The sequence below is a fragment of the Rhinopithecus bieti genome, unplaced genomic scaffold, assembly GCF_001698545.2.
Source record: "Rhinopithecus bieti isolate Rb0 unplaced genomic scaffold, ASM169854v2 scaffold_6933, whole genome shotgun sequence".
NCBI classification, from domain to species: domain Eukaryota; kingdom Metazoa; phylum Chordata; class Mammalia; order Primates; family Cercopithecidae; genus Rhinopithecus; species Rhinopithecus bieti.
Genome location: NW_016805426.1, coordinates 2,008,113 through 2,034,519, shown reverse-complemented (window position 1 = coordinate 2,034,519; position 26,407 = coordinate 2,008,113). Strand labels below are relative to the sequence as shown.

At 43.8% G+C, this 26,407-nt stretch overlaps 1 protein-coding gene across 2 annotated transcripts in view; it reads left to right on the top strand.

Annotated features, from left to right (window-relative positions):
* The window catches only part of SFMBT2 (Scm like with four mbt domains 2), a 258,910-nt gene that overhangs the window by 144,316 nt on the left and 88,187 nt on the right, over positions 1–26,407 (top strand). For both annotated transcript variants that reach the window (XM_017872485.1, XM_017872486.1), the window contains 2 exons: positions 19,480–19,581; positions 24,415–24,562. In XM_017872485.1, coding sequence (XP_017727974.1) covers positions 19,480–19,581; positions 24,415–24,562 — 250 coding nt within the window. The remainder of the gene's footprint in view (positions 1–19,479; positions 19,582–24,414; positions 24,563–26,407) is intronic.

Here is a 26,407-nt window from a genome sequence, read left to right as displayed (position 1 = left end):
TGCTGGGATTACAGGCTTAGACACCTGCGCCCGGCCCCCAATTTTCGTAGTTAATGGAAATAAAATATTATTTCCTTAGAGGAATACAGAAATACAGCCTGGAGAAGACAAAGCTCTCCAGCTCACTTCACTCATGACCACACCTTGTAGCAGCAAGGAAGGGACATATGTGAAATGTCACTAACATCTGTGATCCTTTTTTTATCCTTTAAAAAAGGGAAATTGTTGGAACCTTTTTGTCTTACTTAAAAAAAAATTGAAAATCTCAGTGTGTTTGAAGTTCTAAATGAGCTACTCAGAGTTTTGCCTTAGAGTGCAGGGAATTATAACTGCACTTCTTTGGGAGGCTGAGGCGGGCAGATCACTTGAGGTCAGGAGTTCCAGACCAGCCTGGCCAACATGGTGAAATTTCGTCTCTACTAAAAATGCAGAAATTAGCCAGAACTCACTTGAACCTGAGAGGTGGAGGTTGCAGTGAGCCGAGATCGCGCCACTGCACCCCAGCCTGGGCAACAGAGCGAGACTCCGTCTCAAAAAAAACAAAAACAAACCAAAAAAGGACAACTGCACTTGAGTCCAAACCCTTGGCATCCTCCTTGTAGCCCCTCTCTGCCTCACACCTGTGTGTGGGGGATCCCCACGTCTGCCCCAGGTTTGGTAATTTACTGAAAGTACTCACAGGATTCAGAAGTCGTTAACACTCACGGTTATAGTTTATTACAGTGACAGGATAGAAAGCAGAATCAGCAATGGGGTGAAGTCCAGAAAACCAGACAGAAGCTTTCAGAGCCCCCTCCTGGAGGCGTCACACAGCACCCAGCTGTGACAAGAGGTGCCAGATACTCTTTTACCAGGGCAGGTCCTTAGAGATTCAGTGCTCCGGGTTTTTTCTGGGGACTGTTCCCATAGGCACCCTCTGCCTGGCACAGACCAGAATTCCCCACTCTTAGAAGGAAACCATAAACCAGATTGTTTGCATACACATTTTAGACACAGCGAACTACTCTTATATTTAGGAAAAGTTTTAGATTGGACTAAGCTATTTTTTATCAGTCACATTTCCAGGTTGCAGCCACAGACCCCCCTTGCAGGCGAGCCCCGTCTGTGAGGATTACAGCCTCAGGCCTCCCAGGTGAACGCTTCTCTGCACACTTCCGTTCCACCCAGCAGCAAATCCTGTTGGTTCTCCCTTCAAACTCTGTCCTGAACTTACTCTTCTCTATGGCCTTTGCCACTGCCCAAGTCCAGTCCACCATCTCTGTCCCATGGACTGTCCCGTCAAGCCAGAGCTTGTTTCCTGGCTTCTAGTCATTGCGTCCCCCAATTGCAGCCAGAGGGCTTCTGTTGAAACTGAAGTCAGATGGAGCCCCACTTTTGCTCCTGCCTCCCTGTGGCAGCCATCTCATCAGGGTGGGATGCCTGGGTCCAGGCGTCTGACACTGGAGGCCTCATGTACCTGCCGTTCCCCTTCCAGCTTCCCACTGTCCCAATGACACCTGCTTACTCCTGCCTCAGGCCTTTGTGTAATGCCTGGTCTGCCTGGAAGGTCACCCCCAGATTCCTGCATAACCCCTTCCCTCACATCCTACGGGTGTATGCTTAAAATTAGAAAACCCTGGACTGGGTGCAGTGGCTCACACCTGTAATCCCAGCACTTTGGGAGGCCAAGGCGGATGGATCACCTGAGGTCAGGAGTTCGAGATGAGCCTGGCCAACATGGTGAAACCCCATCTCTACTAAAAATAAAAAAATTATCTGGGCATGGTAGCACTTGCCTGTAATCCCAGGTACTAGGGCGGCTGAGGCAGGATAATTGCTTGAACCCGGGAGGTGGAGGTTGCAGTGAGCCGAGATTATGATATTGCACTCCAGCCTGGGCGACAGAGCGAGACTGTGTCTCAAAGTGAGTGAATGAATGAATGGATGAATAAATAAATAAATAAATAACCCCACTCTGTGCCACCATCTCCCCTTCTGTGCACTCTCCCTGCTATCCTGGTTCAGCACTGATCTCAGCGCTTATTCCCCCAAGTGTTATATAGCGCTTTGACTTTTACTTTTTTAAATTTAATTTAAATGGTGTTTTGCGTACGGCCTCCTTCTCCTAGCTAGAATGCAGGCTCCGCGAAAGCCAAATTTGTATTTTCATGACTGCTTTATCCCCAGGGCCTTCGGCAGTAGCCAGGACCTCATCAGTTCTCAGTAAATATTCTTCAGTGGGGATTCACGAAGAAATAAGTCCAAAAATTAACTTAGAAGAATCAAAGCATAGGAGAGGTCATCACTATAACTGAAATTAAGCAAGCCTCCTGTGAGTGGTTCTGAATAATAGGGATGACTAGCCTAAGAGGGGAATGGTTCCGTTTATGGGATGGTGAGTTTACATCTAAGGATGGCACTTTTGTAATCAGCTGAAAATACCTCAGCTCAGTTCTTTGCTAAGAAGAGAAAAGAGTTGAGAGCACTGAGAAGAATGTTTGGGAGGAATTGAAATTAAGAAGACATCTCAGGGGCCGGGCGCGGTGACTCACACCTGTAATCTCAGCACTTTGGGAGGCCAGGCGGGAGGATTGCTTGAGCTCAGGATTTCTAGAGCAGCCTGGGCAACATGGCGAAACCCCATCTCTACACAATATACAAAAATTAGCTGGGTGTGGTGACGTGTGCATGTAATGCCAGCTACCTGGGAGGCTGAGGCAGGAGAATCACTTGAATGCGGGAGGCAGAGGTTGCAGTGAGCTGAGATCGTGCCGCTGTACTCCAGTCTGGGCGATAGAGCAAGACTTCATCTCAGAGAAGGGAGGAAGGGAGGGAGGCCGGTAGGGAGGGAAGGAGGGAGGGAGATCTCAGCATTAAAAAAGAAACCAAAACATAAAAAAATTAAAATCTCAGCATTAAAAAAAAAAAAAACATCATGATCCATGAAATCCCGTTGCTCACAAACCTGAAATGTCATGGTTTGCTGCTTGTCGAAAGTGATCACGGACTAGGCTTAATGTTGTGTACACATGTTGTGTGTGAGCTTTTTTTTCTCTCTTTTTTAAAGTGTCTGACTTTTCAGATTGTTTGATCTGGGCACTGACCTGCCACTGTATACTGTTTTCTAACTAAACAAAGAGAATAGAGACACAAGGAATTCGAGGAATAAGCTCAGGAGAGCACTCTGGTCCGGGGATACGGTTGGCATCCAGGGTTTCTGCTTTTTTATAGGCAGCTGATTCTTTTCTGCTGAATCGATCGCTCTTTCAGGTCATGCTTCTCAGTAGTGTATGTAACTGACAGGTGAGGTGTGGCTGGGCAGTGACTCCCTAGTGCTTCCTGCTTATTTCCATTTTATTTGAAGCCAAGGAGAAGTTTGTTTTTGGTGTGAATCGTATGCCCAGGATACTAATTCCAATCCATTCTCTTATCACCTCCCTGACCAGTTTCTCATCAGAATCTGCACCTCACGGAGGTTACAGAGATCCAAAGTCACGATAACTGAGGCTTGTACTTCATCTGGACTCAGAACAGAGCAAATGCGTGCCTGGTCTAAGTACTTCCGTAAAATACTCAGTGTCTCGGTGTCCTCCTGTAGCTCAGTCTCTGTCGTCTTTGACATAAGTATCGAGATAATACACACATCACTGATAAGGGATAAAAGGCACCCTGGAAATCCGTAAATAAAGGACTAGCAGTCATGGCAGTGCACTGGGTTGAGTCTGGTTTGGTTGGGTCTGAAACTGTACCTGGAATGCTTTCTTTTAGTATCTTGCTTTCTCTCTTTCTCAGTGTTTAGTAAAGGAAGGGACACAGGCATGGAGAGAAGGCTAACTGATAGAAGAAATGCTGTGTGAGGCCATTTTTTCCCCACACAAACAAAGAAATAAAGGCCTTCCCTTCACGGATGCCCTCCCTACTAGAGTGTTCACACTGCTCATAGCACTGAAGACTCCATAGCCAATGATTTTTTTTCAGTGTTTTCTTAGCTTTGAATGATGTACCTGTCAGTGTGATTATAGATTTAACTCTTAGGAGGGAATCTCTCCTGTATTTTAGCATCGGAGACCTAGATTAAAGGCTGAGGAGAGAAGATTAAATGTGGCCGAGAGAGAAGCTTTTCTTTCTCATTCTATCTGGTACAGCCGAAGGGGTAAGGAAGATGCGGGCTTCTCTTACGATAGACTGTGAGGCTGCAGTTTCTATGGTGACTGGTTTCTTTTTCCCTTATTCAGCAGCTAAATGCAGCAGCACTCAAAACACTTGTGGCTTAGTTTGGCCTTCAGATGGGGCACTTACATTCTCCCGGCATTTGCCTTAAGCCCCTATGTGGAGACAGAGCTTAATTTTTTGCCCAAGTCATTTAGCAAATAATGTTTGTGGGATACATGATGGATATCTCCTTCTCATCACATTATCCCCACATGGCTTTAAAAGAGAGGCTGTTGGCTGGGCGCGGTGGCTCACGCCTGTAATCCCAACATTTTGGGAAACCAAGGCGGGTGGATCATGAGGTCAGGAGTTCAAGACCAGCCTGGCTAACATGGTGAAACCCCGTCTCTACTAAAAATACAAAAATGTCCTGAGCATAGTGGCGTGTGCCTGTAATCCCAGCTACTCAGGAGGTTGAGGCAGGAGAATCACTTGAACCCAGGAGTCGGGGGTTGAAGTGAGCCAAGATCACACCATTGCACTCCAGCCTGGGGGACAAGAGAGAAACTCTATCTCAAAAAAAAAAAAAAAAAAGAAAGAGAAGTAGAGGCTGTTCTGATGGTAGGTGATTTTGTTAGCAGACTGGTGCACGTCCCTCTGTGATCTTGGTGCCACTGACTAAACTTGTAAGGTTTGTACCCCATGACTGGAGCCAGGTCTGTTCTCTCAGTCATCCCTGGTGTCTGGGCCTGAGAGCACAGTCCTGCAGAGCGCATGCTCCTCTACCTCCTCTTGCCATTCCCGTTTCTTTACAGACTTGAAGAGGTTTGTTAAATAGAATCTCTCCGGGTGGAAAACCCCAGAGGAGTCCAGTTTGTTGAATGCCCGTCCCTGGCAACATACACAACTGCAAGGTGGGGCTCCTCTGCGGGATCCTTTGTGTCTTCTCGGGTTTTTTTTTTTTTTGAGACGGAGTCTTGCTCTGTGGCCCAGGCTGGAGTGCAGTGGCCGGATCTCCGCTCACTGCAAGCTCCGCCTCCCGGGTTTATGCCATTCTCCTGCCTTAGCCTCCCGAGTAGCTGGGACTACAGGCGCCCGCCACCACACCCGGCTAGTTTTTTGTATTTTTTTAGTAGAGATGGTGTTTCACCGTGTTAGCCAGGATGGTCTCGATCTCCTGACCTCGTGATCCTCCTGTCTCAGCCTCCCAAAGTGCTGGGATTACAGGCTTGAGCCACCGCGCCCGGCCGTCTTCTGGGTTCTTGAACTGAAGCATGTGAATTCCATGGCAAAAAAGGACCAGCGGAGCCATCTAGTTTTTACGAGTATTGGAGAAAATCTTGTAAGAGACGCACTAAAGAGGGTAACATTGGTCAAACAATAAATGTAACTATAAAATCGCAAAATCCAGATCTATATAGAGTTTGCTATCGCAGCTGCTTGATCACTGGGGCCTAAGCTCCGCCGCCTGCAGTCCGTTAGATAGGAACTTGCTTTTAATCCTAAACGTTAAGAATTTAAGAATTTAGTCAACTTTCAGTTTTCTGCTCCAGGAGTTCTCACTCCCAAATAGCTTCTGCTCACCGTGGATAATTCTGGCTCTTGCCAGTTCCTGGGATTGCAGAAAGGGTGAGATAATACTAGCATGAACTTAGTGTGATTGGTGTACGGGATGTGGAGGTGTGCAAAGGGGATACATCTCTTGTTTATAAAACTAGACACATTTCAAAGTGATCATTGTGCCAGATTTTATTTTGGGGGGTTTTCTATTCCATTCTCTGTTAATAAAAATAATTAAGAAAAGATTATAATTCTTTTATCTATGGAAGATGTTATTGTGGATTTAAGCCACAGTAAAATTGTTTGGAGGTGGCTCCCCCACCACTCCGCCCCCCAAAAAAACACACCAATCCTTTTGCAAGTTAGGCCACCCGTTTAAGCCCGGTAGTGGCTTTCGTGAACAGACAGTTGCCAATAGCAGTGTCTCCAGTGAGGAATGTGATGTAAAGAGAAGTTTGAGCTTCTCTCTTTGAACTTTAGGACTTCAGAGGTTTGAGAGCTAATGGGAAAGGAGGACCCCATGTAATAAGGGAGCCCAGTGGTGTTGCCATGCCACCGGGCCTTGCGCTTCAGCACTCTCCCTCCTGCCCCCAGGTAGGGCACACTGAGGAGGTTGGCGTGCTTTGCTGGGTGTAAATAAAAGATGTGGAGACCGTTCATTCCCGAGCTTTCTCTCTTCTGTCCTTCCACCAGCCACCCTACTTTGAATCTGCCTGTCGCAGTGACATAAAGTCAAGGATAAGATAAAATCTGCCTCCAGTTTTGTTGCCAGTGCCATTTATAACCAGAAAGGCCAGCACGAACACGTCAGATAAACCTTTACATGAATATATGATGCCCTGCATTTAACAACTTGATAAAAGGAATGGCTAAGTTTAGGAGAGTGGAAACCTGCTTTAAAGCTCCTTAATATTTAACAGGATCGTGCACTTGTGGTGACCTGCAAAGTCTCTAGGTGACAACAGGATTTGTTCTTTTCCCTGCCGGCATCTCGATTCTCCTGAAAGTAAATCCATCCAGACATGCCTGCATGCACAACCCCACTCAGCAAAGGGATCAGAACATTTGGTCATTTTGCTTGTGAGTCTGTCCTCATTTATGCACACCCTGAGCCTCAGTCATTGCTGAGCATCTGATGATTCTGAGAGATTGCAGGTCTGTAAACAATGGGACAGGGAGCAAGGCATGGCCGGAGTGTTACAAACCCTGGCTTTCTGTGTGATAAGCCACTCACCTTGAGGACGTTTTTGGAATATGTGTTAACCTTTCAGACCTTTCGGGATAGCATAAAAAGGTACAGAAGGCAAAACACAATTGAAGCCGTAGGTGAATCAGAGAAACTCCAACACCATTCTCCGTTGGAAAGTGTTCCAGTGAATTGATGAGCGTTTCTAATGATTCGCACCCACAGGCTGCAGACCTTGTGCTGGGTACTGTGCACGTACTATCTCACATCCCCACAGTAACTTGACTTGGGAGGCATTGGGAGTCTTACTGGTTAAGCTCAGGAATTGCCAGGCTCAGAGAAGTTAATTTCTAGTCATACCTCATGCAGAGAGAACATGGGTGAGCCAGGATGCACAGATGCACCTCAAACCCAAGGTCACACTTTTTTTTTTTCTTGATGTTTCTTTTGTCCCAGTTTTCAGAAGTAAACTGGGATATTTAAAGGCTACACAAACTCAGTATTATTATAACAAAGAACCAGAAAATGAATTTTGAGAGTATGAAGTGTTGCCTGTTCAGAATGGTATTTGAACCGGAGTATGTTGCTCAACTCCTTGTTACTCAGTTGCTTTTGACAAGGGCTCTCCTGGGATTTTGGCCAGGATGATTTTTTTATTGTACTAAGTAACAGCTGCCTCTGCCCCTTGCCAAATAAATATCTGCAGTGGGGAATGTGGTAGATGCCCCCTGTGTAGAATTAGAACCAGTGGTGTCCGCCCGAAGAGTGGCCCCATTTTTCTTGTCAGTGATTGGCTTAGGAAGAGGTTTGTGACCAATTTGGGTCAAAAATACATGAGGACATCTGCTGGTGGTTTCTGGAATAGGTTTCCTTGCTTTGAAGAAGCGGCATAGGGAAGAGGGGGCCTTGCTCTGCCTGAGAAGCCTGGAGCTTCTGCAGCCATCTTGAGCCCACGAGGGAGGAGCTGGACTGGGGAAAGCTGTCATATCTAGGGTGTGGAAGGAGGGGGATAAAAAGAACCGGGGCCGTTTCTGACATTGCTTATGGCTCTGTTCACCAGTCTTGAGCTGCCTTTTCTCTGGACCCCTTTGCTACGTAAGATAATGGATTTCCTTATGGTTTATACCAGGTGGAGCAGGGTTTTCTGTCTGGTCTTTGCATGAGAAGCCTCCTTAATAGATAAAGGCTTCCTTTGGGACCAGAACCATTTTAGGTGACTAGTCTGCTTGTCTGCAGGTTGGAAATGATTGCTTACTCCTTGCAAACAGAGAACCCATGGCTGCCATAGTGGTAGTAGGCTGGTGGGTTAAGGAGTACTTGAGTTATTGTCATCGTCCTATGCATGCAAAGCATCTCTTGTACCACCATATTGTGGTCACCATTGTTTATGGTTATTGCTGTCATTCATAACAGCATCTTTGAATTTTATACACTGGACTTTCAAAGTGGAGGCAGTGGGAGGGTAACAGCAGCACCAGGTCTGCAGTGTAGACTGGCACAAATGTAAGTAAGGATTTCCAGGTTTTGCTGAGACAGCATCAGAGCGAGTCAAGATTAACAGGGATAGTTGGCACCGCTGATCACGCCAAGGGCCTGAAGGGTAGGTACTAGAGTGAGTTAATGCTGGAGACAGAGGCAGAGAGAATCCATTGATGCTGAGGAAGCTCATCAGAAGTGTAGGGGGAGGAGACCACAAGGTCAGGTGTCTCATCAATGATACCTGACTTTTCTCTCAACTGAATCTGAATCAGTGGTTCTCAACTCAGGGGCCGGGGCATGTGCCCTTCAGTGGACATGTGGCAAAGCCAGGAGACATTTCAGTTGTCCCAGGTAGGTGATGTAGTCAGCATCTAGTGGATAGACGCCAGAGATGCAGTTGCAACATCCTACAGTGGTAGAACAGTCCCCCAACAAAGAATCTGGCCCCGAAAGGTCAATACTGTTGAGGTTAATCATCCCTGTTTCTCACCTGGGAATGGTTGGTGGAGGGAAGCCGAGGGCAGCTGGGGTGTGAGGAAGGCTCTGGAGACTGAAGCTGTTATTAGATCCAGTCCAGGCTGCCTGGCAGTGGACACTTGCCAGTGGGGAGGCTTCCCACCTGTGGCAGAGCACGTAGAGGGGTTTGCAAGCTCTCTGTGTTTACTGGCCTCCACATTGGTGTCTGGGAAGGGCAGAACAGAAGCTCAGACTGGTGGGTGGAGAAGTTTTGCACCTTCCCAGCTCTTGCTTCTTTCTCTGAAGCATGCTGGCGTCGTGTTTCCATGACAGCAGTTGAGTTAATGCATTTAGGGGCCCCTCAGTGTCCACCACATCCTGCCTGTTATAAATCGTGTGGTTCAGGTTGTAATCTATGATACTACGGTACTACATTTCTCATTACTATTTTTTAATTTGCTTGAACGCACAGCTACTAGATAAAATCGCTCTTTACATCTATAAGTAAAAAATAGAAATGCTTATTAGTGTTCAGCAATAGATTTTAAAATTACATTTTTGTTACAAATATTTCACTGGCTAAATGAAAATGAGTGTAATCAAATTGAAATGTCATAATACTATTGATTTAATAAATGCTGGCCTCCTAATATCTGTTTTTCAATGAAACTAGTATTACGGGAGTAATTTTCTAACGAACATCTGAGCACTAGGTCATTGGTAAAACAAAAGCATGATATCATAAATGGCTCTGGATGGTTTTTTTCAGCGGGACCTAGCATGCTGGTACGAACAGAGGAATTAAAGCGTAGTTCATTATATATTAATTTGAATGTAATACTAACCAAAACCTTCCATTGACTTCACTGAAGCCTAGTCTTAGAAATTATGCAAATTAATGGAGGCTTTGAAAAGAAGCACATGCAATATTTGAGTTCCCTGTGGACCAAAAAACTGGCATGTTGGAACTGAAAAATTATACTGTGCAGTATTTTTGTGTAAGTACAATGCACTAAAAGATTTTGGTGCTTAAAAAAATTGGGCAGGGTGAATCCTATATCTGTTTTTTGTCTATTTTATTTTATATCCAAATGAGCCGAAAGGAAGAAGCAAAGAACTGAAGGTTGACACTGAGATTGCTGCTGCAGAAAGAGAATTTCCTGTAGCCTTTGATTGTGGAACTCAAGAATTCAGTTCCTGGAGCCAGGCATGGTGGCTCACGCCTGTAATCCCAGCACTTTGGGATGCTGAGGTGGTTGGATTGCTTGAACCCAGGAGTTTGAGACCAGCCTGAGCAACATGGCAAAACCCCATCTCTACAAAAAAACCAAAAAATTAGCCAAGTGTGGTGGTGCACACCTGTAGTCCCAGCTACCTGGGAGGCTGAGGTGGAAGTATTGCTTGAGCCTGGGAGGCGGAGCCTGATCTGCAGCCCTGATTGCATCGTTGCACTTCAGCCTGGGTGGCAGAGACCCTATCTCAATAATAAAAGAATTTGATTTCTGCATAAGGATGATTTCACTGCCTTTTTTTTTTTTTACATGCAAATCTTCCCCAAGTACATTTTAATTTTGTTGTTTTAATTAACAAGAACTTGTTCTCCCCTGTGCCACATCTTTCACAATTTTTTATCATGTGAGATGTAGTTATCTAATGAAGTGGGGATGGGAAGAGGCATTAGCTATTTTCGGAGTCTGTGATAGCCACATAATGACATTTTAAGAGCATAAGCTTCAGTTCTTCAAGCCCCTCAAGGGAATGTGGAGATGAGTCAAGTTCAGGCAGGCCCAGCAGACATGACTGTTCTTTCTTTTCTGTCTTCTCTTTCTCCTGTCTCTCCATTAGTAATACTCTCCATTGCTGTCTGTAGATTAATACTCACAGCCATGTGTATACTGTATTTTATAAAGAACTTTACTGTTCACCCTGAAGCTTTGGCACCTGCCAGAGACGTGAGTTGCTGCTGACTTATGGTGACTATATCCAGGCAGGTGTGTTTCTCCTGCAGCGATGGTTCACTCCTCCTGAATCCGGTGCTGTCCCTTTCCAGCCACAGCAACCACTGCCAAGACAAGGACTTCATCGGGGCAGATGTTGAAAGCAGTGGGTGACCTTGGGCAGTGAGTGCACCCAGGTTGGGCTCTGAGGTTGCGGGATCCTCCTGACCTCTGTTTTAAGTGAAAAAAGTGAGACATAAGCCAAAACTGTCAAGTCAGGACACCAAGATATTGAAGTTTGTCCATACTCCTTTTTCCAGCATGATACTGTACTTCCTGTTTCTCACTGCAGTTTTCTTTTCTTTTTTCTTTTGTTTTCTTTTTTCCTTTTCTTTTCTTTTCAGATGGAGTCTCGCTCTGTCACCCAGGCTGGAATGCAGTGGCATGATCACGGCTCACTGTAACTTCCGCCTCCTGGGTTCAAACGATTCCCCTGCCGCAACCTCCACAGTAGCTAGGATGACAGGCGCCCACCACCACACCCAGCTAATTTTTGTATTTTTAGTAGAGATGGAGTTTAATAGTGTAGGCCAGGCTGGTCTCGAACTCCTGACCTCCGTTGTTTTCTAAGTAAATTTCCAGCTTTTCAGGGTCAGGAATCACCTCAACTACTTTCCTGTCCGTCCATTACAGGATGGTGCCTATCACATGGTATTTAAAATACCAGTCACAGGTTGGGGTTGGTGTGGACTTTGCAGCCATCCACGTATACTAGATTAACCACGTTGATCAGATTAACCTCTCTTGGTTAACATGGATAACATCGTGTGGAAGTAGGTATCGATAGAGGATAATTTATGAAGCACCGTGAACATTTTGCTGCATGTATTTCCTAAATCTTCATTGCTTAATGTACAAACACACGGAAGTAGTCATGATATTTGCTCATTGTTGATGAAGGCTGTGACTGGCTCTAGATACACATTGTGGAAGTAATTTTTAGGGCCGGAATGCACTCACATACTTTTTTCTTAAGCCATTGAAAAGTGCGAGGAATTAACAGCAAAACTTGGAGGTTTTAAGTAAGTGATCAGTGTTAGTAGCTATCACTTTTTAACTTAGTAGTAGCTTTCTTTGAAAGAACATTTTAGGGGCTCTAGGTAGATTGTAGTGGTATTGTTTGCCTGTACTGATTATCGATTTTTTAAAAATCCTTTTCGGTCTTTGTACCCTGGCCTATTATATAACCTGGTGGCTAGATGGTAGGCTCAGACTGAGTCAGGCTGCTTGGGATTGAAGCCTGGCTTCTCTTGGTAGCTGTGGGCCTTTGCTCGGGTGACTTCGTTTTTCTGTGTCTTAAATGTCCTCCCGCAAGAGGGATTCCACCCCACAGTCTGTGTCAGCGGAAAATGACAGTGCAGGGAGCGTGCCTGCCAGTATTTACAACATGTTAGCTGTTTCTGTCCACTTGATATTACAGCCTGAGCATCTCGTATCCAAAATGCCTGGGACCAGACATGTCCCCAGGTTCAGATTTTGGAATGTTTGCAGTACATTTGCCTGTTGAGCATCTGAAAACCCGAAATGGAAAAGGCTCCGATGAGCATTTCCTATGAGCGGCTTGTTGGCCCTCAAAAAGTTTCGGGTTTGGGGCTTGGGATTTTCAGAGTTGGGATGTCCAGTTTGTATACACAGAAACTAGTTAATCTCAGTGCAGAGTTACTACATCTTAGTAGGGGAGTGAGAACTGCTCAGGCTCTGGAGGGACGAAACCTGGGTGCAGAAAGGAAGTTGATGTAGACAGAACCTCTTTTATGATGTCATTCCGCTGAAAATAAAGTTCCCTGAAGAGAGATTGCCACGGCAACCTGTTAAGACAGTCCTCCAATAAAATGAATGGCATTTTACTTTTGATCAATATGAAACTACTTTAGGGCAAAAATAAAAATGGGTAGTGATGAATGTAGATGGGAATGACATTGCTGGCATTTATTAAAGGAGAGTAGTTTTTCTGTAGGCAATTTGACCGGACTCCAGTACTCTTAAGTAAACAGTATTTCTTGAATGTGACAGGCATATTTGTAAATCTACTAAGGACTTAGTAATATATCCTGATACCAGGAATAACATCATTCTTGATCCAATAATTGCAAAGTGTGAATGATTCTCTAGAGCTTTGCAAAGGCCAAGAATGTCTCTTTCAAACGACAGTGAATTTTCCATTATCTCTCAGTACATAATTGGTTTGGCGAATCATCTTCAGGACCCAGGAACTCTCTGTGTCCTTAATATTGAGGATGATTAGTTGGGTGTTTGTGTAAATGAATGCATGCTCTCTGACTGCATTAACAGCCCAAAGTAAGTGGTCTGGGGTGAATAGATTTGTCTTTCAATGAGAATAGCTGCATCATTTTCTCATATACTAATATGGATGGACACTTATACCACAGAACCCAGCAGTTCTGTCTATTGGCTTATTTGGAAATTTTGTGGTGTTGAATCCTTCAATTATCATAAAATCTTGTTATTCCTTAGGAGTGTTAAGTGACTTCTTTTGCCTTTTAGATCATATTTAAATGCTTCTATCCAGTATGCAGAGCCCAGTCTCTGTGCATAAATTCACTGTGCCACCTTCCCAGAATCTTTTTTTTTTTTTCTTTTTTTTTTTGTTTGAGACGAAGTCTCGCTGTGTCACCAGGCTGGAGTGCAGTGGCTCAATCTCGGCTCACTGCGACCTCACCACGCCTAGCTAATTTTTGTATTTTTTATTTTTTTTTTAGTAGTAGAGACGGGGTTTCACCATGTTCGCCAGGATGGTCTCGATCTCTTGACCTCATGATCCGCCCATCTCGGCCTCCCAAAGTGCTGGGATTACAGGCGTGAGCCACTGTGCTCCACCCCCAGAATCTTTTATCATTCTTAGTCACGTGGTTTTCATCTTCCAAATTAAGCTTCACACCTATAAATCCTTTGACTACTGTGATCATAGTGATACTTCATTTTTATGTGCTAGAAGTAAAAAACATTTGTTCTGAAGTTCCTTCTCAGTCTGGATCTTCCATAGCTGTTCTTGCCTGTCTTTTCCTTCTCCCTGTGACAAACGGAGGGTGTTCTGTGTATTCCATGCAATAACTGTTAGTCTTCTGTGTGGTACCTCAGTGGCTTCTGATCAGTGCTTATTGGATGAGTGACAGAATATAGGATTGGAATGGATGTCAAGAAATCATCAGGTTTCTGTCATCCCTTCAGTTTAATTCAATAAATATTTATTGAAGCCTTTCTTGGGTGAGCCACATAGCATAAATGAGGGAGTTTGGCACTTACTGGAAAGTTCTGCACATACAGCATGGTTATCTTTCGTGTTTTTTAAAGTTCTCCAATGGCCAGAAGTTTCAGTGGCAAACCCCATCAGAAAATATTGTCGTGCTCTTGCAGTAAAACGTTTCTGAAATCGTCATTCATGAGTAATATAAACATTTGAGTAGCAGGTTTAGCCAAACTCTTAATTGTTATGTCTTTATTCTTGAGTCTTCTCAATTTGCATTATGTTGACTTAGCTTTGAAACTGGTGGGATGTCTACATGGTCATAGAGGGGTTTTTTTTTTTTTTGGATGTTGATTAGGAAGTGATTTTCAGAAAGTGGAAGTTAGGGCTGGAAGATACAGCAACGTATTTTGTAGTTTCCAAATTTATTTATGAAATACAGAGTTGAACTTTAATAGGACAAGATATGTGGATATTTGAGGCCATACTACAGATGCCTATGTTTGGATGTTGCAACCTCTCAGAATGTCTGGCTGCTTTTTTCAGTATATGAAACAAGAGTGTTTAAGGGGTTTTGTGTAGTTTGGAAAGAAAAGCAGATGCATTTCCGTGAGTAAGAAGTGTCTTGACTATAACTTATGAACTGTTTTTTACCCACAACACTTCTAACATCACGTGTGTGGGTTTTTCCACACCAACCAGTTCTTCAACTCTCTGGACAGCAAGTGAATATCTTGCAGTTTAATTCGTTTCTGACACCATCTGAAAGCAGTGCAGACCCCACAAGTGAAGGGCTCGGTACCACAAGATTCCTCCACTTTGATGCCAGTCACAAGTCCTAGGATTCCTGTACTTGATGGCTATAAATTAGGGTTCCTAAAACCCCCTTCTCAGATTTGATAGTTTTCCAGAACGGCTCACAGAGCAGTTTCCTTACTATTACCTGTTTATTGTGAAGGGTACCATACAGGATGCACATGAACAGGCAAATGGAAAAGGTGCCCAGGGTGAGGGCTGGAAGGGGGTCCCAGGCACAGGGACTTCTGGCCATGTGGAGTTGGGGTATCCCCACCTCCTGGCACATGGAAGTGTTCATCAAATGGAAAACCCCAACTCTGTCATTTAGGGTGTTCGTGGGCGTTTCATTATGTAGGCACAATTGATGAAATCTTTGGCCCTTGGTAATGAGCTCCATATCCAGCTCTTCTCCCCTCCCTAGTGGTTGTGGGGTGGAAATGAACTCACAGACCTCTCTAATTATGACTTGGACTTTCTGGACACGAGCCCCCACCCTGAAGCTGTTTAGGGACCCACCAAGAATGGACCGATTAGAACAAAAAAGCTCCTATCACCTGGGAAATCCCACAGGATTTAGGAGTCCTGTACCAGAGACAAAGACCGATATACATTTACCCCACAGCTGAAACCTGGGAGAAATAATTTAAGTTGTAGGAGAGCTGAGCCAAGACTGACAGAGGGGAAACTAGTTTCTAAAATTTTTGGAGTCATGCCCACTGAGCATTATTCTTAAACTGTTTAAGAATATTTAAATGTCATGCTCTTTTTATTTTCATCCCGCATTCATGCGTGGTTTTGATGTTTATGTTCATTGTTATAGATGAGCAGAGGTGGGGAGTTTAATGATGGACATTCGAGCGCAGGACACTCTGGGAGAAAAGGAAGAGATTGTGTGTTGTCTGCAGGAAGCGGAAGTGATCCCCTCTTAACCTAGAGATGTAATTAGATGCAGAGGATGCTGAAGTCATTACCCATAAGCATTTCCAATACAGTCCGCAACCCTGAGTGGGCAGGGTTATCTCAGGGACACATTGCTGTCTGCTGTATTTCCAAGGAGCGGCAGCCACTGTGTGGTGTCTGCTCAACAACTGTGAACACAGGAAGTCCACAGAGAGGGCAGGGCTTCTGGGGCCACAGAGTTTCCACACAGCACGGGGAGCTCTGATTGACAGACCTTCCCAGAGGACTTGGAGTACGGAATAAAGGTTGGGGGTGGATTTGGCTAAAGACTCCAAGTCAGTGGTCAAGGTCAGGCTGAGGGCCTGGGATGCAGAAAGGGCGTAGGGTTGTGGGTAAACCCTACTTAGAAAGCTGACTCTACTCAGAGAGCAAAGGTTGGAGCAAGAGTTCTGTGGAGGAGAGAGAAGCACAGAATCTGGAATGGAGGGAATGACGAAGGCAGGTAGACCAGAAGCCCCACGGCCGTCAGGACGCCCCAACAGCGGAGGCTCTGAGTAGAGCCATGGTGATAGAGGCAGCCAGGGAGAAGACCCAAGCCTGCTGCCGTGCACCAGACCTCAGGAATGCCTCGCCCTGTGGCTGTGGCTGGTGAGGGGCAGGCTGCAGGAAGAAGGGGGTCCTACACAGAGAAGGAGTCTCCTGAGAAACACTGACATTCATCTGTTAACCATTACTTATAGTTATGAATGTCCCGGGAGTGACTGAGGGCACCTCCGATGGTCAAACAGCGTAATAATGACTGCTTAGACTTGCTGAGTACATTCAGGCCATGTTTTATTATATCGTAATTCTATAATACCCCTTTTCCAAAGATGAAAGGGTTTTGTACTTAAATGGGGAAGGATAGTTACCTGCAGAAGCCATGATCGGGACTCACTTCTCGCTGATGGGTACTGGGGACATGGGTATCTGACAGGAACAATCACTTTTTGAGATGAAGTCTCGCCCTGTCACCCAGGCTGGAGTGCAGTGGTGTGATCTCGGCTCATTGTAACCTGTGCCTCCAGGCTCAAATGATTCTCCTGCCTCAGCCTCCTGGGTAGCTGGGATTACAGGTTTCTGCCACCACATTCAGCTCTTTTTCGTATTTTTAGTAGAGACAGGGTTTCACCATGTTGGCCAGGCTGGTCTCGAACTCCTGACCTCATGATCCGACCGCCTCAGCCTCCCAAAGTGCTGGGATTACAGGCGGGAGCTACTGCAGCCAGCCCACTTTTAATCCTTTTTTTTAATGTTTAAATTTTTTGATTGATATGTAATAGATGTACATACTTTGGGGTACATATGATTAATACATTCATATAATTTGTAAAGATCAAATCAGTGTAATTGAGATACCTATCACCTTAAATATTTGTCTTTTCTTCGGGCTAGAAACATTCAAATTAACTTTGAATTCGGATGTCAGCGAGTCAATGTTGGTTTACTTGTGATGTCTCCTTGCCTGTGGCTTCTGACCCTGCCTGGGCATGACGGCTGCTGTGTGTTAACCCGCATTCACTCTCTGTACAGTAGCCTTCGATTCCTTCTCTTTCCTGATTTGCCTTCCCCCAGCCACCTTTAAAAGTAAATGTTTTGAAATCAAAACCACAAGGAGATACCATCTCACACCAGTAAGAATGGCTGTTATTAAAAAGTCAAACAAACAACAGATGCTGATGAGGCTGTGGAGAATAGGGAACACTTACCCACTGCTGGTGGGAATATAAATTAGTTCACTCACTGTGAAAGCAGTTTTGAGATTTACTGACTTAAAACAGCTACCATTCGACCCAGCAATCTCATTGGTGGCTGTATACCCAAAGGAAAACAGGTCATTCTATCAAAAAGACACATGCACTCACACGTTCATTGCAGCACTATTCACAATAGCAAAGGCATGGAAGCAGCCTAAGTGCCCATCAGTGATGGACTGGATAAAGAAAATGTGGTATATATATACTTACGGAATATTACACAGCCATAAAAAAGAATGCAAGTATGTTCTTTGTAGCAACATGGATGGAGCCGAAGGCCGTTATTCTTAGCAAACTAATGCAGGAACAGAAAGCCAAATACTGCATGTTCTCATTTAGAAGTGTGAGCTGAACGTTGAGCACACACGGACGTAAACATGGTACCAATAGTCACTGGAGACTACTAGAGGGGAGGGGGGAAATGAGTCATGGGTCAAAAAATTACCCATTGGGTACTATGTTCACTACCTGAGTATAGTATGCCCATGTAACAAACCTGTGTATGTACCCTGTATCTAAAATAAAAGCTAAAAATAAATAAATTAAATGCTTTGTTTGCAACATAAACAATGCAGATCATCAACCGCACCTATTTCCTTGTGCTTTTCCTTATGCATATGATTTTTATAAAGTGTGGATCGTGAGTTATTAAGGAATTCCTAAATGTTTAGAGTGGCCAGTTCCTTTGATTGGGTTTTGTCGTATTTGACCGCATCCTGTCTTGTTCTGATTAATGTCCTCTTTGGACATGGCCCCAGCATTCATCATGCATCGCCCAATACAGAGACCTTTGCAGACTGCCCTGGGGACATGAAAAATGAAAGGGTCCATGTGGTTCTATAGGCGTTTACATTCGGTTACCTTGGCAACTCAGTGCACCGGTTGAGGGTTTTATAAGCAGTTCTTCTAGTCTGATCTCCTGTCGGACTCTGATGGTACTGGCCAGCTTTTGGGGGTTTTGGGGAAACAGGCACTGTCCGTCTGGGTTCTGTGCGGTCCTCAGAGTTGGATATAGAGTGGTGTGGTTGGAGTAATTAAAAACCCACTTTCGATTCGCAGGTCAAAGAAAGTAACAGGTCCCCAGATATTTTCGTGCTTCACACCCAATTGATGTATTTGGAAGTCGCAGGATTTATTTGCAGCTATTATTTCCTCAGGGACAGACTGCAAATACATTTATTTATCCATGCTGTTTATCCAGACCGTGAGTTATGAGGTGACCTCCATCTCCGCAAGATAAATTCTGGTGTCCGGAGTCCAGCCAACTTCCTCTATTGCTGTGTAGCTGTGTATTAGGAGGCAGGAAAGCCCCATCTCTCTCACATAAGGTTGCTGTGAGCGGGTTATAAAACTGCCAGACCCCTATTAGGAAAGGAGTGTTGCTCCTCCCCTTTATTGAGTAGGAGTCAGGTTCTAATCATCCATGGGGCAGGTTTGGATTCTTACCTCCAGGCATCTCAAAGATCATGGGATCTTGACTACCCCTACCTGTATAAGCTGTGTGCCAGCTTACTCCCAGTAACTGGTAAGCAGTGTGCTCTTAGACACAGGAGGTGGGGGCAGACTGTGGGTACAGGGTGCTGACTGAAGCTCTGAGATGTGACTCCAGTAGTGAGAGGCCTCGTTTTCTGAAGACACCCTGCTGTGGTAGGATGACGGATTGCCTCCCTTACTCTGCTGTGCTTCAGTTGATAGCACCGAGGACGAGCAAAGCAGTGTAATGTGAATTTTTGCTTAGGGTAAATTTAAGCATGCCCACGAAGCCTTGTTGCCTCTCCCTTGGAAAAGCAATTTAGCCTGCAGAAAATAATTAAATCCGCGGTATCTGGCAATAATTAGAAATTCTAAACGGGGAGGGTTAATTGTTTCCATCAGATTTCGGTTGCCCAATAAAATGGGAGCGCATCCGGACCGTGGCTGAGGTCACTCACAGTACCGTGGCTTTCAGTATTTTCATCTTTCTCCCTGCAGGATCACGCAGATTTGCGAAGCCATTTCTTCACAGTTGGGATGAAGCTTGAGACAGTGAATATGAGCGAGCCCTTTTACATCTCTCCTGCGTCAGTGACTAAGGTGGGTTTTCCTCCCTCGTTCTTCGACCCAACTCCTAGAGTGGATCAAATTAAATCTTTCAACTCAAAGACGACCAGATGAAATATATTTGTGCAAGGCTATCAGCAATGCCAGACGAAGCTAAGGAAGGTTGCCGCCCCTCCAGTCCAGCGCTGTTTTAAGCTGTTTTTATTACTGGTGGCACAGAGTGACTCTGGTGAATTTTCCTTGTCTTCTGCTAGTTGTCCACTGACGAGTTGCACGTTGTAATCATTACAAGGGTAATTTGTTCTTCCTGCACGGGTAGTAGTAAATATGATCTGTTTATACTTGGAAAATACATGAAAATGGTGCAAAGCAAATTGTCACCTCTCATGTCTCAGCATTTCTGTGTTATTTTTCTCATGTGCCCTCATTGACTAAAGAAAAACTCATGCTTCTAAGATCTACAGATTCAGAATAAAATTACCTTTTAACATAAAGGCATTTTTATAATGATCTGTTAGTCTTTGAAGATTGTAATATCCCAGCGGGTCATGGTGGCTCACATCCATAATCCCAGCACTTTGGAAGGCCAAGGTGGAAGGATCACTTGAGCTCAGGAGTTCAAAACCAGCCTGGGTAACATAGGGAGACCCTGTCTCTACAAACAGTAAAACGTTTTTTAAAAAGTATAATATCCATTCCCCATTAAAGAAGTTTTAATGACAAAACCTCTGGTAAAATCAAAATGCTTGTTTCTACCTTAAATATTCTCTTAGAAATAATGTGAGAAACTTAAGCGTTCTTGGCCGATGTGTGTTTTGGTGAATGGTCTTTTGTGTACTTCAGTAGGATAATTTAATTACAGATTTAAATCTGTTTTAATTCCTTTTTCTTAAGGAAATGGGATTTTCTTTAAGGAAAATCACTTTTCATGCAGTGATTAGTATTTGTTTTGTGAGTCATGAGTTTTTAAAAATGTATGATTTGGTAACACTTGAGAAATTTAGTAGCGATACTGTATTACAGAATATGGAAATTGGTTATAAAAATGAAATGCTTTCTAAACATTTTTTCTTGTAAACGTTTTTTCTTTAGTGAACATAAATTGTTTTTATAACCATGAAAGTAGCTTATTTCAAGGATAACTTTAGGAGCTGGGCACGGTGGCTCACGCCTGTGATTCTGGCACTTCGGGAGGCTGAGGTAGGGTGATCACCTGAGGTCAGGAGTTTAAGACCAGCCTGGCCAACAGGGTGAAACCCCGTCTCTGCTAAAAATACAAAATTTAGCCAGGTGTGGTGGCGCATGCCTGTAACCCCAGCTTCTTGGGAGGCTGAGGCAGGAGAATTGCTTGAACCTGGGAAACGGAGGTTATAGTGAGCTGAGATCTTGCCACTACCCTCCAGCCTGGGCGACAGAGTGAGACTCCATCTCAAAACAAACAAACAAACAAAATCAGAAAAACTTTAAATATTTAAGGTTATTTATTTAAAGAAAAATATATTGGCTTTTGCTTTATAATCTGGAGGTTGAAAGTCATGTACTCCTGATTATCCAGCATCCGTTAAAAACCTTTTAATTTGAAATGGCCTTTGGGGTTCTTTACCGTGTATCCTGCCGGTAGTCGGATATTTTTCCAAAATGGACAAATGGTACCCTGTTGAATCCTAGCCAGAATTCTCCTTTGTTCCGTTAGTGGGTGCTGCAGTCATGCCAGCTGCCCATCTGTTTGCAGATGTATCATGCTGCAGAGTCACTTCACCTGGTATTTATCAATTAAACTCAACAGAGTTGATGTGCATAGACTGTCAGCGGTAGCCTCTTACATTCTTTTTTTTTTTGAGATGGAGCCTTGCTCCGTTGCCCAGGCTAGAGTTCAATGACATGATCTCGGCTCACTTACAACCTCTGCCTCCTGGGTTCAAGCAATTCTCCTGCCTCAGCCTCCCAAGTAGCTGGGATTAAAGGCGCCTGCCACCGTGCCTGGCTAATTTTTGTGTTTTTAGTAGAGATGGGGTTTCATCATCTTGGCCAGGCTGGTCTCGAACTCCTGACCTTGTGATCCGCCCGCCTCAGCCTCCCAAAGTACTGGGATTATAGGCGTGAGCCACTGCACCCAGCCTCTCTCACATTCTTATTCCTTTAAATAATTCTTATGCCTTTAAATAGCTGTAATATGTAATGTTAGAATGTGTCTACTAATCAAAATTAATTTCAGCCCAAATATCTTTTTCTAGTTGGATAGACTTCCAGTGATAGTTGGCTTTTAACAGTAAATAATTTTCTCTAAATAGATCTTATTGAGGGGAGGGAAGAAGTATTTTTACTGATTTCTAAACTGTGTTTCCCTTTTTATTTTGTTTTTTCTTAGCCTTTGTAGCAAAGATAAAATAAGTCATGCTGTTCCGTGTACAGCCTTCCTTCTTTTATTGACCATGTATTGTATAATGCATGGACTGGGATGTGTGAGTCTGTCTTTTAGAACCTCGGTAGGCACCTCCCCAGGTTCAAGACTCATCTTCTTGTAATGAGGTATCAGAATACTGCTAGCGTAGAAGATATTTACAATTAAATATATTTTTGTAAGTATGGGGAAAGTACCTTGGAGTATTATGTTTGAAAATAGAACACACTGTGCTGTCATTACTCATCACAATGAAAATTTTCTTTTTTTCCCACCTTGGGCCTTTTCTTGGTGGCATAACTGTTGAAGAAATATGTAAAAAATGTTACAACAAACAGACAAGGATGCAGACAGTGTGTGGTGGATCCAGTATTAAATGATGAACTTCCAGCAGTGCAGCCAGGGTGTGTTCTTGGTGTTTAAATACTGGCAGATGGTGATGATGTCATCTGTGTAAGCGAAGTGCATCATATTGATTAGAGGAAAGGATACTGACATGAGAAGCCTTGGGTTCTGTTTCTGTGTCTGCCATCTCTTAGCTGTGCAGTCTTGGGCAAGTCAGTTAACTGCTCTGGGCGTTAGTTCTGAGTCCTGTGGGTTCTGGACTGGGTAGAGCACAAAACACTGCTTTGGACCATTTAGGAACATAAGCCCTGATGGATTTGCTGAAACGTACTAAGCTTTTCCTTTGAAGTGTTCCCAAGTGAACATGCATTTTAACGGTTGTGGAAATTCCTTCTTTATAGGGTACCGCAGCTCCACCAAAATCACATGCTCTTTATATACGTGTGTGTGTGAGTATGTGTATGTATGCGAGACAGACTAAATAACAGTAATTTAACAGATATTTATTGAGTATTCATAGGCTCCATTCTGGACAGTGTTCCCATTGTGGAGCTTATATTTTAATGGGGGGTGACAGACTATAAACAGAATCAATAAGTAAATAAATCTAGTATGTTACATATTAAATGCTAAGAAGAAAGATACACCAGGGCAGGGATATTGGGTTCCTGGGACTGTGCCCACCAATAGCAGTGAGGAGTCCAGGAGGTCTTGGTGTTAGTTTCCCTGTTGGTACGCACTTGGCTTTGCACCCTGAGCCAGATGGCCATGCATCAGTTTTCAAGACTGTCCAGGGGAGTCCAGGTGCCCAGAGGAGTGAAAATGATAGAAGTCAAAGGATTTCCATAATCCTTTCAGGTGGAGGGAGGATGAGATTCTCAACAGGGTTCTCGGAGATGACCTCACTGGGAAGGCCCCGTCTGATCCTTTGTTGCTTGAAGTTGACTTTCACAGGCAAACCTTCAGTAAACTATTTACCAAAATTAGCCCAGAGAAGAACAGAAGTGAGTTTCCTCTCCTGCTTTGCTTTGAACTAAATTGCTTCCAGAAAAAAAATGAAGGAGCCAGGAATCATAGCTTCGTAAAACTCTCAGGGTTTCCTAAGGAAACCCAGACAAACCTGGGTTATGTCTGTTGAATTGGGAAAGGGATCTTTTTTTCTGGCCTGTTTTAGATGCTAAATTATTTAAATCCATCTTGCTTTTCAGGGATGGTCCATCTGATTTTTACCCTCTGCGTTGTTTATCGGCATGTCTTGCTCTCATTTCTTCATTGATATTTCTTCTTATATTCAGTGGACATGTATCCAGTTCCTATGTACAAAGCACTTTATATGCATTTGGGAATACTTGTGTTAACAAAAAGACATCACTCTCCTCTAATAACTTATGCGCTATGGCATTGGAAGACCGATGTGTTATCAGTCTAGAAAGGAGTAAGAGTTTTCAATACAGAAGTTGAAGTCTGAAATTTTAGGAGCACAGAGTGAGGGCGGTTTATTCCACCCAGATCAGCAGCACTGAAGTACGAGATGCACCTTGAAAATGCACTGTGTTTTGATAGCTTAAACATGGCATTGCAGGTGTCGTAGTTGGTGAGGCTTAGGGTGAATGATTTCCTCTTGGGCTGGAGGGTGGGGTGTTCTGAGGGACGTGGTGCAGGATGAGGCTAGAAAGCTCCAAGCCGGATCTTGGAGATTGTTGAATGATCTGGTGTAAAGAGTTTGGTGCTGGCTGTGGACACTGAGAGATGGTTTCACTTTTCAGTTCCTGTCTTGGCTGTCATCGAAGCTGGGGTTTGTCTGTCTGACTTCCTGCGTTCATTTTTCTTCAAGCTACGGCCATTGGTTTACTTCTCCAAGTCTTCGATTTTGTTCATTCTCAGTCTTCCATATCACCTAGTTATTTATCTTTCCATTAATAGGACCACAGCGGTCAATTCTAACTTTTTATCAGCTGAATTAATTTAGTAATAGACATTGAAAATGCCAGTTTGTATTCAGATCATCTTGATGAACTATATTTAATTGCCTTTGGAAGCTCTGCCGCTATTTTATGCTTGCATTATGTGTAACTCTAAAGAATTAACCTTTGGCTCCCCGCCTTTTTTTTTTCTTTTAGGTTTTTAACAATCATTTTTTTCAAGTGACTATTGATGACCTAAGACCTGAACCAAGTAAACTCTCAGTGCTGTGCCATGCAGATTCTTTGGGGATTTTGCCAGTACAATGGTGCCTTAAAAATGGAGTCAGCCTCACTCCTCCCAAAGGTTTGTATTCTGTGAAGGTGTGCAGGGTCTGGCGATTCAGGAGGGTGTCTTATTGTCATTAAGTAACACTTGCATTAATCTGGGGAGGCTGGTTGTGTAAAGGGTTTAGATGTAGTAGAAATAGGGCGTTCTTCATCAGCTTGACATAGATGTCAGTTACAGCTCCATCCCCGGGCGAGGCGAGCGGCCTTGGGCTTCTCACTTCTACCCACAGGAGTTTCCCCATCCGTTACAGCATTATTGGCAGACGTGCTGCTGTTGTGTAGGCATAGAGGATACAGCGTTGCTAAGTGATCGAGCTCAAAGACTTAAAAGTGTCTGAGAAGTGGCTTTACAAATGTAACAGTGTTGGTGAAACATTTCTTTGGAGTTTTTATTTCCAGTAAGCTAAGCTTTCTCCAGAGTCAATTTGCTTTCAGATATCCAACAATTAAACGGTATGATACTTTAAAATAATTACACTGGGAGCCAGGATGCATTAAAATAATTTTAAGTTGGGATTCAAGAACCACATTGTTAGTGAGTACCACTCTTAGAGTTTACCAGTGTGGTTTGTTGTCCCTTTTATAGGCCTAAGGTTTATTCAGGAAGAAAGTAGTAAGATGAGAGTTGAGACTAAGAGAAGAATAATAAAAGTATCGTAAGAAGAAGAAAATTGGAAAAAGATAAGAAAAGTAAACTTATTGAGGAGGATTTTAACAGATAACCTTAAATAATAAGGGGTTTTGTACTAACCTTTCCAGATCTCTAGGGATTGGATTGCTTGGGACATTAACCCTACTGGGAGAATCATGCAGTTCCCACAGGTTAAGTCCCATCTTACCTGGTGGCCTCGCCCCTCTGTTTGCATCATTTAGTGGTGCCTGCCTGCTTACCTTTCCTATGACTGTACTCTGCTGGGCTTTCATCTTCATTTTCCCCATATCTGTCCCTACGGAGGAGATGCTTTTGAATATTTCCATTTCTGCTGTTGACTCTTTGGGTTAAAGTTGTGCAGTTGTGGAGTTCGGCCTAATGGTATATAGTAAACTTACACAGAACACAGCTTACCAGTCACTGTTTTTAATGCCTAATTCATTCACTCCTCAAAGTGAACTATGAAGAATCTAAGTCCCAGAGAGTTTATGTAACTTGCCCAGGGTCACTTGGATCGTAGGTCTCTGGGCAGAGCTTGGGACTGTGTCCCCTGGTAGCGGTGAGGACTCCAGGAGGCGTCGGTGTTTGTTTCTCTGTTGGTATGAACTGGCTTTGCACCCTGAGCCACATCACTGCTTCAGTTTTCAAGACTGTCCAGTGGAGACACCTGTGGGAGTCTCCAGGGGCCAGCAGAGTTAAAATGATAAAAGTCGGAGGATTCTCATCGCTTTAATACGGCCTTGCAGGAGTCATATTTATCAACGACCTATTGGTAGTAGGTGGGAAGGCCTTCCCTGCTGTGGAATTAGTAGGTCCTGTAGAGTCTGAACACCCTGTGGGCCATCTTCCTTTGCTTCTTTTGAACTTTTCTCATGGAAGCATGTGTGGGGAATGGGTCCTGTGTCATTGAAGGAAAATTTTTTCTAGATATGTAAATGCTACTTGGTTAGACTTTGCTCATTCCTCGATACTATTAGGATCTATTATGTTTAAGAATTTTGAAAAAATGGTTGGCTACTTCCTCGAGTGAAAAAAAGGAAAAGTATTTATATTAGCATTTTGGCTGCTTGATCACTCTATTATGGCAGAGGTTTCATAGTTGTCAATGTTTTCAGAATTTTAAAATACATTTTCTATGAATTACATAAAAAGATCATTGACATAGCTTAGAAGTTCACCAGGAAAATGGGTGTGCCTATTTGGATACTT